The sequence below is a fragment of the Orcinus orca genome, chromosome 4, assembly GCF_937001465.1.
Source record: "Orcinus orca chromosome 4, mOrcOrc1.1, whole genome shotgun sequence".
Taxonomy (NCBI): Eukaryota; Metazoa; Chordata; class Mammalia; order Artiodactyla; family Delphinidae; genus Orcinus; species Orcinus orca.
The window spans coordinates 52,325,675-52,339,944 of NC_064562.1; the positions used below are offsets into that span (position 1 = coordinate 52,325,675).

The following is a 14,270-nucleotide window of genomic DNA, read 5'->3' on the forward strand; positions in this document are numbered from 1 at the left end:
GACCAACTAAAATTCCAAATCAGTGAGAACAGAGGGAGGTTAGGAATGCAAAGTAAACTCAAAAGAGCCTTCACATTCTTCAGCTGCTGAACAAGTACAAAGCCACCCAAATTCTATCACCAATACCATGGCTTGCTCCTAAAATGAGTACAAGAGGTCAGCAGCTGCTCCAAAACTCGGGTGCTGATGACTGCCTTTCCCCAACAGCTTCTCTCTCCTCTACACCCCCACCCCCCGCCAACATGTCAGTGCGTTATTTGTTGGGAACTAAAGCTGGGAACTCCTTTTTGCATATACAGCCTCCGCTGATGCTAAGCCTCACCATCCAGGGGACAATGGAATGGAGCCCGGCACACACTGGCAAAGAACCTGGCTCCAAAGACAAGCATGAAAACGAAACTGCCCATAGAGACTTGGCACCTGTGTTTTAGTAAAGCTGATTGGAGCCATCTGGCTGCTTACCCTCATGAAAACTGGAAGGCTCACAGCATCCATTACTCATATTGGCAAATTCCAACATTTTGATTTGTTAGACCTCTGTGTACTTCTGTGCAGGAAGAGATACAAACTCTGTAACCTTTTCATACTGCTTTTCTTCTCTTCACAAATTTACTCCAAAGATAAAATGTTGAAAAGTTGTTCTTAAACATGAAGCCAAACTTTCTATGATTATAGATAGCATGGTAATGATATATTGTGTAAGCCTTTTCCAAATAATGCTTTCACTGTACCTCTTCTACACTTAAGCTACAAAATAAATAGCTTTGCTACTATCCTACATAGTCTCTTTTAAATCACTTTTGCCTGACTTCTGGCATAAACAAGGTAGAAACTGGTTCATATTATTGTGACTTGATGAGGAGACATAGCTCTAAAGATTTTCGGGTGATGGTTTCCAATAGCTAGACTGTAGAAAAAGGTGTTGTGAGGAGGATTTTGGGTTGCGGGGGGGTGGGAGTAATGATTCATCTTTCCCTTGAGAATCAACTTGTTCAAAACCATCAGTCCTAAATCTGTTCAAGTAAGGGTGTCCCTACTTGAATCAGGCAAATAAACCAAAAAGAAAAAAACACAAAAAAACCCTATCAAAAAAACATTTTCTTAGCAATCCTATTAAGAAGAAAACAAATTTTACTCGTGCTAAAAGTTTAGGACTCTTTCCGGATTGCAATGTTGTATGTTCAAATAGTTATTCAGCACCTACTATGTATTCCACACCATTATTTAGCCAAGAAATTTAACTCAGGAGTTTAGCAATATTTCTCCTGTAAACACATGACATGTTGCCTAGAAGTCTCCATTTAGAAAGCCAATAAAGACATCCGACTGCCATGTTTGGCATGGATTCCTGCCTAGGCACAGAATGACCTCAGAGCCCTTCAACAACACAGGGTTACACAAAGTAAGAGCTGTGGAATCACTGATGTGTGGGAAATAAATTATGGTTGAGGAAGCTCATTACCACTGTAGCTGAATATGAATATTGTTATCAAGGGCACTAGGTTCCCTCACTTCTCTATCTTGAGGAAAGTTATTTTACATTTCTGAGCTTCAGGTTTTTCATCTGCAGTTGGAGATAATGATATAGAAACATTAGAAACATCACAGGAAACAATGCCTGGTGTATAACAGGTGCTCAATTAATGGGAGGTATTATTGTTGTTGCTGCTACTACAACCATTGATGGAACGATACTTCCTTTGTTCAACATCCTGAAGGGTGCTGGAAAACATGAAAGACAGCAACCTTGGCTTAATGTAATGCAACTTTAATATCAAAATGTGATTTTTAAGAAATCAGGTTCATAAACCCCCCAAAAAATCTCCTTTTTGTCCTTTGTATTTATACTGAAACAGGGTTCAAGTAAAATGAGGCATGCTTTATCATTCTTGGAAGACTTTGATTTTCTTCCCCCTTTTTTCTTTTGGGAAGACACGGCAAAGAGTCCACAGTGCTCACATCTCATGTCTCTATTTTGCCTTCCCTCATCCCTCATGTTTTCTTGTCCTTCCCTCTCCTCTCCTCTCTATTTCTCTTTCATAGAGACCAGGGCAGGGAGTAGGATCTACACCTACCCTCCTGTCTGCTCTCATAGCAAGCTGAGTCTGGGAAAAGCAAGACTTCACAAGGGCAGCTCTATCAAGGATCTCAAGCCTTGGAAGAAGATTTACTCGAGGCTGGCAGCAGAAAATCAGTTAAGGGCTCTTTTCCAGAGAAAGAAAGAAATGGAGAAGAGAATATTCATACGTGGTAAGATACAACTATGAGAATCATTCCATTCCTTTACTCCATCACAGACCGTGGTTATGTAAAACAGACTGGCAATTAGTAAAATTTTTAAATATGTTTATTTCATGGTAACATCCTGCTATACATGTATTATTTATTGATAGCTAAGAACTGTCATTGCTCAGACATACTAATCAATCTTTATACTCTAAGTTAAAAATATTATAAAGCCCATGAGTGGCACCTCCTTATGTATTATTTGGATTCTGTAAAGTTGATAATGAAAGTAGTGCTGTTTTAAAAATAAAACTCCAAGAATGTTTTCATATATGGAGTGGTGGGGGAAAAAAATTAAAAGACACAGAAAATGAGAAAATACAAAATAATGGTGGGGAATTGAAGCTCTGTCTTCAGTTTTAAATCTGAAAGGCACTGAATTTTCCCCTTAAAATATTTCTGAATAATAGCTGTTCCTTACAATGACATCTCATGTTATGATTATTAAATACTTCTCACAAAGGTATCTCATTTACTCCTGGTTATATACATAGAATAAGACATTAGTACCCTTATTTTACAGATATAGAAACTGTGGCTCAAGGAGATAATGTAAATTGCTCAAACTCATACTGCTACTAAGTATTACTCCTGGATTAGAATGAAGCCTTTGGAAAAGATGGTGCCATGTCTTCAAGGAGAAGATTGTACAGTAGGCCTTCAATATCAAAAACTAAATACTCACTTGTGTTATATCTCTTAAGACTGACTCTTCATTGCCATAAACAGCAGACTAGACTAGCAAATACTGCAAGGGCATGACCCTTGGAGAAAAAATGTATTATTGTTTATTTAAAGATCTGAACATTAAAAATCTTAGAAGATCAGTCACCTGTCTGGGGAAAGAAAAAAAAAAGAATAGTATCTGATAGATGATTTAGAAATACTACAGTTATTAAGGAATACTTTTCTTCAGACATTTTTCTAGAAACTTTCCATGGATTGGTTCATTTAATCTAAGACTGAGAAGAGCTTGGTCATTCACTGAATTCTAGCCAGGACATTCATCTGTGCTGTGCAAATGAACGGAGAATTAGAGTTCTGAACAAAACAGATGGATGTGTGCTGCTGGTTTTTGAAAAGAGCTGGTTATACGCAGAAAGGCACCTGGGAAGATGACTCTCCTCTGAAGGTGATGTGAGCCTGTCAGCTGACCTATCTCAGAACTGGAGAAGCACAGTGACCTGCTTCTGGAACAGAATCTTTGAGAGAAGTCAGGGAAATGTCTGCCTTACCCACTGATTCAGGGAGCAGGTCTGAATTCAAGGGTATGGGGGGAAAGGGATACTGCAAAGTAGAATAACCAGCCAGAAACAATTGGGGTAAGCTGGAATCCAAAACACAGACAAAAGTTAAGAATGTCTAAAGTGACTGAGAAAGCTGCCAAACCTGGCGATGGTCCCAGCCAGATCCACCACATGTCAGTATCTAGGCAGCTTGATCTAATACCCAAACCAAATAGCTGGAATATGCCTAACCTCCAATCGGGTGCAAAGCAGCAAGAGCCTAGCTAATCCTACTTACATTTCAGTGGGACCTAGAATTACTACTAACGGAAAAAAAATGATTTCTTTTCATTGTTTGTTCTACGTTGCTAACCACTATCTATGTTATTATAGGTAACAGCAATAGACTACACTTTTTAAAATACCTAAAGGTGTTGTGTGCTAATGTCAGAAACAGCAGTGTGGGAAAGAGTTAGGAAGCAGCATCCTGCCTGGCAGATAACACTGAAAAGAGGAATCCAGGGAGAAAGTAAAGGGTGGGCAATAAATGGTGGGATCAAGTGGACTGCATTTCTCATACCTGATAGACAAACAGAAAGTGGTGAATTCAGATAAAATTTGGAGGTTCAATCAGGAGCAGGCCCTGAGCCCCCATAACTACAGAAGAGGCCAAAGTGCACCAGGAGAAAGCCTGGAGGAAGCAGCACGAGGCCCAGGAGCCAGCTGCCCTGGCTTGGAGCTGCCACCTTTTCCAAATCCTCATCCACCTGCTGCAGCGGCTTTAAGTCTTCGATTCTCAGTGTGGTTTAGGGTTTCCCTCAAAGCCAGCAAAGAGGAAAATCAATGATGGGGACAGACTATTCTGTAAGGGGGCTGTGATGAGAAAGGGCTTCTTCCTCTCCCATTGCTAATGAAATGGTGTTGGTATCATTTATCAAAGGGCAGAGAAAATAAATCAGCACTATACCCATGAGATTCTTCCAAAATAGTTAAGTTACAGAGCAAATAGCATTCCAGAAAATACTCTTACTCAATATGAGATTTTTCTTCCTTACTTGTGTCTAAACTTATTACATATACTTTAGTATTATTTGTTGAGTGATTACTATGTACAGTTACCATTCTAAACATTTTACATTTATTATCTCATTTAATTTTCATTATCTCTGTTTTACAAACATAGAAACTGGGTACTAAATCACCTTTCCAGTTTTTTGCAGAAAAAACTAATGAATATTGGGATCATAAAATTGGATTGGGCAAAATGAAATTCATAGTCTAGATGCAGTTGGATAACTAAAGTCACTTCTCAGTAAAGGGCATCTGTACTCCCAGACCACGGAAGGAAAGGATTTTTATGGTAGTCTAGGGGGAAAAAATGAAGCCAGGAAAAGACCAGGGACAAATTCATAATGGCTTCGCCCAAATTTCCATAAAGGGAGTGACAGCCAAATACTCGAATTATGGTTCTTGGTCCTTAAGTTGGGTATTACTCATCTTTTGTAAGATTAGACAATGTATATCAAAAGTATCCATTTAAATGGTAAATTATACTTTTAAAAATCAGATAATCCTATAAAACATGACTTTTTAAAACAGAGTTATCAGGTAACCTTGTCAATTTATTGACTGAATACAGATTAGGTATAAACTTTACTTTCACTTTCTAATAAAACATAAACTAAATACATCTTATTTGATTTTTAAATACTACCAAGGAATGTTCCTAGGCTTCAATGTTATTCTTTCATAGTAAACTAAAATAATACAGAACTATTATCTAAGTATCTCTGACCAAATTATTAAGTAGAACCATATGAAATTGCCAATAGTCAACTTTATTTTACCCACAAAAATGGCAATTTCATATGGTTCAACCTAAAATAACAGTGAGAAAGAAAAAGAGAATAGCTAAACAAAAGTCTAACACCAGAGGAAATGAAAACTTCATTAATTTCTTCATGCAACACTAACTCCATAGAAATGCCTCAAGTAATATATTGAGAAAATATAGCACTTGCCTAAAATTTAGTACCTGGCAAACATGCCCACCAGAATTCACAGATGTCTTGGATAAGTGGCAATTTCACAATAATTAACACCTTGGAAGCTAGCCTGATTCTTCCCTGATTTATTAAAAATAAAAATGTTTTTCATTTCTTTTCAAAATCATTAAATCATCTGGAATCCAAAGCCACATCAAGACCCAAAAAATTAGAGTTAACCTTTGGCCATGGCTAGACAGTGGTGGGCTGTAGTGCATGGGCTGGTAAATGTTTGAAAACCAGCTCTCTGGTGGAAAAATGTGTGTGTGTGTGTGTTTATGTGTGTGTGTGTATGTGTAGTAAATTTTACTGCTATAAAAGATGTGCAGCACACGTACAAATAATAAATACACAATGCTCCACTGTAAATTGCCTACAGCCAGTTGATTCTCACAGAAAGCTTTTGTTGATTTTTACCAAACTCTTCTATCAGTAGCCAACTTATGGTTTCAGCTGGCAAACAAGCATAGGTCCAACATCCATGTTGAACATCCATTATCATATATGTTAATGAGTAAGACAAAAGTGAAACAATGAAGATATATGTAAGTATGAGTGTACTGACTTCACTCAATCATCAATGATGTGGGTGACTCCTTCGCTAAATTGGATAATATCTTTTGAATACTGAAAGAATATTTCCTCAATTCTTTGTGTTATTCACATTTTAACAGCTGTTATGGACTGAATGTTTGTATTCTCCCAAAATTCATATATTGAAATCCTAACTCCCAATGTAATGGTATTAGGAGGTGGGGCTTTGGGTGCAGAGTCTTCATGAATGGAATTAGCACCCTTATAAGAAGAAACAGGAGAAAGATGATCGAGCTCTCTCTACCACGTGGAGATGGAATGAGAAGGTGACCATCTACAAACCAAGAAGAGGACCCTCACCAAGAACCACATATGCTTTATCTTGATCTTGGACTTCCCAGCCTCTAGAACTATGAGAAATAAATGCTTGTGTTTAAGCATTTATACCAGTCTATGGTAACATGCTATAGGAGCCCAAGCTAAGATAATGGCTATAGACACTACCTACTTTTAAGTTAAATCTGCATTATTAGCATTTTCTCTATCCCTTTTTTAAGTCTAGAAACAATTGACAAAACAATATATCAAGTCCTGATTTGTAGAGTTTGCTGATTTCTATGGTGTAATACTACCATCGTAACTGAGTCCAAGCTTCCAATATGAAGTCCCTGAATACAGAATTGGGAAGAAGTTTTCTACTTCCCACTATTTTGTAGCAGAACCCTATTTTGTAGCATTTTGACTACACAGACACAATAGATGTAACCTGAAGAGCATAGCCTATAGTAAAATGCAGTAAAATAAGTAGGAGATAATGAATTTTGAGTATTTATTACCATTGTTTTTAATAATATGATCTAACTGTATATGTTTATGTAATTTAATTTTTAATAGTAGCTGTGTTTTACAACCAGCCCTCAAAATTCCCGATAGCAATTGGCTCTTGTGAGTACGTAAGAGGTAGCACACTACTGGGGAATGAAAAAATTTCCAATTCTACAGTATGTCCATAGATTTCAGCTATTAATTGCATTGTTGCTATCATAACTAAGGCTGGCATCATCCTGAGTCTATTTTCTAAGGCTGTGATAGAAAACCAAGGTGACTTCAGTTTATCTAGGAGTTTACATGGGGGTATTAGAATCTAGCTTCAACTACAATCGATACATTATTCTGATTTATTAAAGTAGTAGCAAAAGTTCTATAATTTTTTATTTTAGAATTTTACTTTAAGAACATTTCTAACTGTATAAACTTTCAAGTTAAGAAAAAGTGCCTCTAGATAACCAAAAATTTCCCATCTGATACTTTATAATAATGTACCTTGGAGGCACATGAAACTCATTACTATAGAATCTCTTAAAGCCAAATCTTGCCTCTGGATATTTAAAAGGAGTTAGGTAACACAAATGCCAATAACATCTTTTAAAAGGCCTAATCATATTCCATGCTGTAGGGTGTAAGCTGAACAGCTGAAGAGTCAGAAAGAAAAAGAACTGCCTGCCCTTCCTACTTGCTTTCTGCCCAGCATCTATGGCATTTCACATGTGAGAAGGTGAGTGACAAATGCAATTTCAACTTTCCTCTGAAGTACAAAGATCTACTGATAGGATAAAAGATTGAATGACCGAGCAATATCAACTCATTAGTTGTATTCCATGTCCAAATGCTTTCCCCCAAAGCACAAGATTCTGGCTTCCAAGACCCATCTGTTCCTAATTTCTCCTCTGCCTATACTTCCGTGAAAATGAAGCTCACCCTCACACCACACTGGTAGAAGGCACGCTTGCTCTACAATATTCATTCCTCTTCTCATTGCAAATACAGCAACATTTGAAAACAATGCACTTTCTTGCTTCTATATACTACCACCAACTTCGTGATAAAAAAAGTAAGTCTCCAAATCATAAAATTTCATTTTATGTGAGAAAGAGGATAATAAAGATATTAAAAAACAGACTTGTACTTTAAATGCCATAATTTTTAAAATGTGAGTTGTTTTTAAAATTATTATTTGTGACATCAGTTTTAACAAACTGTTTATCACATAACATTTCCAGCCATTAAACTCTTCAAAATGCTATTTAAAAAATAAATAAAACAAGAGATATACAAAAATCAAAACATTTCCAGTCAGCCTCAATATTCCAGGTAATGGTAGAACCATCAAATTGTCACAGGAATGTTCTAGATTAGATTCTTCCTTTTGTGAATGTTTTTTATAAAGAACATTTTAATGTTAATTATTTATTTATAACCTGTTGTGCTTCAAAAGAACACTTACAGCAGCAATTAAATCAATATAAAAGTCACTCAATAAAATTGAACTTTTCATTTGATTCTGCTTAAGGACTAGACACTCATTAAAAAAACTACATAGAATGGTTCCAAAATATAGCAAAGTTTGCTAACAGTAAGCTCTCTCCCAGCCAACCATTAATTTTAATATTAAGTCAGAAAACCCGATTTCCAGAAATGGAGTGGCTGAGTTAGAGTTCAGTTTATACACTTCACTTAGTCCACCTTTTCCGTGACAACATGTTTTATGTTATTCTGAAAGTGCAGCTGAGAACAATGAATTAGAAGCTCCCTTATCTACTCATTCCTCTTAATACTAAAATGACTGGGGGTGGAATGGGAGAGACCTAGTTTTACCAGCCCAATGCTTAGCAACTCTTTCCCCACAACTTCATTTTCCATACCTCATGGAAATTAACTTCTCCCTTAGACTGCACCAAATCATGAAATTTATTCGAAACAAAGACAATGATACAGAGGATAGACACTTTGCAAGAAACTCTGGTAAATGCAAGAGAGTATAAATAAAACACAGTGCCTTTCCTATTGCTATATAATGGGATTAATATCCTACCTTGAATAATTATTCTCACATCTAACTATCAGTATCATATAACAAAAGAGTAGATTGGTCTTTTAAGCAGTAAAAGTAATACTGAACCTTACTTTTATGAATGATCATTTACAGGCTGGACACCAACTCATGTACCAAGCAAACACTTCATGATACGCGATGTCAGAGTATCATATCTTAGTCTATCCTCCTAATTCTGACAAGCCACCATGTCAAAAGCACTTTCCTTGATGTACTCAATAATCTATAAGTTTGCTGATTCATTGGAAACATTCAGTTGTTTTATCATAGTGTTATCATAGCGTTATTACCAAACCCTCTCAGGCAATCAGAATAGATGTGTGTAGAACAAGCAAGGCATCTGCAGCCTACAGTAACTGCTGACATCTTTCCAACAGGACTGCAAACCTGCCCAATCGGATAAAAAGTGTCATTATGAAATGGCTGTGGCATATGAACTTGAGAAAAGAAGAAATAAGAAGAGGGATTTAAAAAAAAATAATAAAGGTGACAAGAGGTGGAATAAAGGTGAGTGAGGCAGGTAAGAGAGAGCAGCAGCCAGGCGGCCCCTGCATTACCATTATCAGGGTTGGTAAACATCCTACTTGCACTGGAGACTGTCTTCCCAATGTCAGCCAGGGATCGAAGGTTGGATTTCTTGGTTTGATGCCGGTGCTTCCGGAGCAAAGTATAGGTCACCTTATCCTTAAGGTCAGGTTTCAATAGGCCTGTCTCAATCTGATGGTCAACAATCATCTCTGATACAAAAACAAAGCAAAACAAAAGCAAAAAACGAAACTCAGTCACAAGACCACAAAGTTCATGTTTTACTGTAATTTTATGGATGTCATCCTCAAATTTAATATCAATATATTTATCTTCCAAATTTCTAACTTTCCACTGTCTGTGAAGGTAAAGATACAGAGTACAGTGCTATTGGCATTAAAGAGAGAGTTATAAATATTCTGGTATTAATTACATGTTTAGAGAGGAAGAACTGTCTTGTAATTTTTTTTCAATCCCAGTTAGTAGTGAATTCACATTAATCACATTCTTCTCTTAGTAACACAATAAGTAATTTATATTTTCCAATTGTTTTGTTTAAAAGTAAGATTAGAAAATTTCATGTACTCTTATCATAGCAACTGTGCCAGAAATATAAATGATATGAAAAAATCTTGAAGAGAATATGCAAAATTTAACATCACAACATTATTGATTTTTAAATGTTTTCCCAAATTCTGTAATGTTATATTTTCTTTATAATAGGACAAAGTAAAGAAAAATAATACCATATCAGGTTATTTGAAAACCAATTAATCCAATGAAAGAAAGATTAAAGTATAAAATTATGCCTCAGTCTTTTCTAAGAAGGAAGGTTTATTCTTCTTGTTTAGATCCAACTAAAGCCTTTCCAATATATTAGTCATTTTAAAGTATAACCTGATCAGAATTTTCTAGAAATTTTAATATATTAGTCTTACTAAAAAAAAAAAATCACTAAAATTTCTATTAGCTCTAAGTCACTTTCTTACACTATTTACAAAAATAAACTCAAAACAGGTTAAAGATGTAAAGGAAAGACCTGAAACCATAAAACTCATGGCAAAAACATAGGCAGTACACTCTTTTGACATGTCTTAGCAATATTTTTTTAGCCCTGTCTCCTCAGGCAAAGGCAACAAAAGCAAAAATAAACAAATGGAACCACATCAAACTAAAAAGGTTTTGCACAGCAAAGGAAACTATCAACAAAACAAAAAGACAACCTATTGAATGGGAAAAGATATTTGAAAATGATACATCCAATAAGGGGTTAACATCTAAAATACATAAAGAACTCACACATCTCAATATCAAAAAAAAATCCAATTTTTAAGTGGGCAGAGGATCTGAATAGACATTTTTCCAAAGAAGACATACTGATGGCCAACAGACACACGAAAAGATGTTCAACATTACTAATCATCAGGGAAATGCAAATCAAAACCACAATGAGATTATCACTTCACACCTGCCAGAATGGCTGTTATCAAAAAGACAACAAATACCAAGTGTTGGTGAGGATGTGGAGAAAAGGGAACCCTCCTACACTGTGGGGAATGTCAATTGGTACAGCCACTGTGGAAAACAGTACCGGAGTTGCCTCAAAAGATTAAAAATAGAACCACCACACAATCCAGCAATTCCATTTCTAGGTGTTTAGCCAAAGAAAACAAAAACACTAATTCAAAAAGATAATATGCACCCCTATATTCATTGCAGCATTATTTACAATAGCCAAGATATGGAAGCAACCTAAGTTCCCACTGATAGATGAATGGATAAAGAAGATGTGATATATACATATGTGTGTGTGTGTGTGTGTGTGTGCGCGCGCGTGTTGTGTGTGTAATTATTACTCAGCCATAAAAAAGAATAAAATCTTGCCTTTTGTAACAACATGGATGGATCTAGGGGGTATTACACTAAATGAAATAAGTCAGAGAGAGAAAGACAAATACCAAATGATTTCACTTATGTGTGGAATCTACAAAACAAAATGAAGAAACAAACAAAACTGAAACAGGCCCAAAGATACAGAGAACAAACTAGTGGTTGCCAGAGGGGAGGAGGGGAGGTGGGTGGGTGAAATGGATGAAGGGGATTAAGGGGTATAAACTTCAGGTTATAAAATAAATAAGTCATGGGATGTAATGCACAGCATAGGGAATATCATCAATAATATTGTAATAACTTTGTATGGTGACATAATTACTAGACATTGTGGTGATCAATTCATAATGTATAATAATGCCAATTCACTATGTTGTACACCTGAAACCAATATAATATTGTATATGTCAACTATACTTCAATAAAAAATAATAAAATAGTCTTAGAAAAATCTTTCCCAAAAGATTTCTATGAGCTCTTTTTTTCAGAATGGTTCTAAGTAGAAAGGATGACTGTGCTTCACAGAAATTGCTCCATGAGTGGGTCTGCTGAAGGATATGTTTTACTCTAACAGAAAACAAAAAGTCCTCTTTCTCACAAATCAGCATGTCTGCAGTATGACATAAGAGTCTCCTCTAACGTCACATCACAGGTTGACATATCCACTGTCCAGAATGGAGCACAGAACAAAATATCACAGAATCTGTGCAAGATGCAATGGCAGGGGGCTTCCCTGGTGGCACAGTGGTTAAGAATCTGCCTGCCAATGCAGGGGACATGGGTTCCAGCCCTGGTCCGGGAAGATCCCACATGCCACGAAGCAACTAAGCCCGTGCGCCACAACTACTGAGCCTGTGTGCTGCAACTAGAGAAAGCCCAGGTGCAGCAGTGAAGACCCAATGCAGCCAAAACTAACTAACTAAATAATAATAATAAAAAAGATGCAATGGCAGGACAACACCTCACTGTCTGCAGATAGAGCTTTGTCCCTGGCAGAGAACTAGAACAATAGCTCCCAGGCCCACCTGTTCAGGCACATGGCTGCATCAAAACACGTCAGTATTTTCCTCTTGCGCAAGCTCCTCCACATACAAAAGTGGAGAAGAGAACAAAAGCTCTTCTTTTGCAAAAGTCTGAAAGAAAATTGATGGATACTGATAGGATAACAGCATCTCCCAAACATTCCCGTCTCTTCGTAAAGTGAAGTTACAGATGTTCAAGGGGCTTTGCTTGGGCATGACTGCACCTCTCATTAGTCCATCTTTTTTAACAAGCAGTCATGGAACTGGTCTCACAGCCAGAAGCTGACGATTCACACAGTGTACAATCAACTACCTGGGAGCCAAGTAGAGGCTGAATCCAGGATTTTCCGTCACATGCCTTACACAGATGCTATAAATGTCACATAACACTGGACCACTTGGTAGAGAGCCTGGGCAAAGCAGGAAGAGTTTCTCCCATAGGAATGTTTTGGTTTGAGAGTGGCCTTTAGCTCTGAGTATTTTTAACTACACAAACCTTACTCAGTAAAACTCTCAGAACGGATTCTGTAATTATACTTAACCCTCTGTTCCACAGTGAAATAATTAAGTGCTACTGAATACAACACGTCTATTTTCCCTTTAAGTCTTAATGAAAGTGGAAAGTCCATTTTACAGAAGAACCATAAAAATAAATAGCCCTGGCATATCTCCTGCAAGTGTTATCAAACTCCTACTCTAATTCCAGGGTTGTGGATTAAAGTGTTTCTTTATCTACCCTTCCTGGCAGGGCCTCCCTCTATTCTTGACCTCCCCTGTAATCTCAAACCAATGCATATATATGCACAGCCGGCCCTCTGTTACTAATGTCTGGAAATCACCAATTAGAACAGGTTACAACATCTGTGTGGCTTATGCCCTTCATTAGGTTTCCATAAAAATGGCCCACAGGGATCTCTTTAAGCATAAACTACAAAACCCTTCAAGGAAAGTGGAGGCAGTAACATTTCACAGCTACACTAAAATTAAGCCTTCAGTGTTCAAAATCCCACAGACGTTACCCAATTGAGAGAGAAAGTGCCAGCTCAAGATGATCGCAGAGCCGAAAGGAATCTCAGGAAGCATCAGGTTCAAGCTCTTGTTATACAGATGAGAAAAGAGCGCGAGAGGGGAGATGCTCACCGATACAGCCTAATTAAAGGCAACCCCCACACACTAACAAACGTAGTAAGGTAGATAGCTAGTGGGAAGCAGCCGCATGGCACAGGGATATTGGCTCGGTGCTTTGTGACAGCCTGGAGGGGTGGGATAGGGAGGGTGGGAGGGAGGGAGACACAAGAGGGAAGAGATATGGGAACATATGTATATGTATAACTGATTCACTTTGTTATAAAGCAGAAACTAACACACCATTGTAAAGTAATTATACCCCAATAAAGATGTTAAAAAAAAAAAAAAAAAACATATTGTTGAAAAAAAAAAAAAAAAAGGCAACCCCCCCACCCACCAATTAAACCAGGTTTTCTGATTCACTGTTTAGATCTTTTTCCGTATCACATGATATTTTTCTTTCTTTAAGAAGGAAACTCTAGACCAAAAAAAAAAAAAAAAAACTTGAAGAGAAGATGGTCATGCAACCCCCCAAAAAGGTCAAAGGTAACATTCTTTTTTTTTTTAAACATCTTTATTGGAGTATAATTGCTTTACAATTGTGTGTTCATTTCTGCTGTATAACAAAGTGAATCAGCTATATGTATACATATATCCCCATTATCTCCTCCCTCTTGGGTCTCCCTCCCACCCCTCTAGGTGGTCACAAAGCACCGAGCTGATCTCCCTGTGCTATGCGGCCGCCTCCCACTTGCTATCTATTTTACATTTGGTAGTGTAT

At 37.1% G+C, this 14,270-nt stretch overlaps 1 protein-coding gene and 1 long non-coding RNA gene across 9 annotated transcripts in view; one reads left to right on the top strand and one right to left on the bottom strand.

Annotated features, from left to right (window-relative positions):
- The window catches only part of LOC125964348 (uncharacterized), a 725,473-nt gene that overhangs the window by 435,476 nt on the left and 275,727 nt on the right, over positions 1-14,270 (top strand). The gene's annotated exons all lie outside the window — the stretch shown is intronic.
- SLC4A4 (solute carrier family 4 member 4) overlaps positions 1-14,270 on the bottom strand; it is a 351,509-nt gene that overhangs the window by 184,219 nt on the left and 153,020 nt on the right. For 5 of the 8 annotated variants that reach the window (XR_007477305.1, XM_033412501.2, XM_049709592.1 and 2 more), the window contains exon 6: positions 9,542-9,721. The exons of 1 other annotated variant lie outside the window; for it this stretch is intronic. Coding sequence is in view for 6 of the 7 variants with exons in the window: in XM_033412501.2 (XP_033268392.1) it covers positions 9,542-9,721 (180 nt within the window). In the remaining variant the exon portion in view is untranslated. The remainder of the gene's footprint in view (positions 1-9,541; positions 9,722-14,270) is intronic. 2 more of the 8 variants (XM_049709593.1, XM_049709595.1) reach the window with 1 other exon arrangement.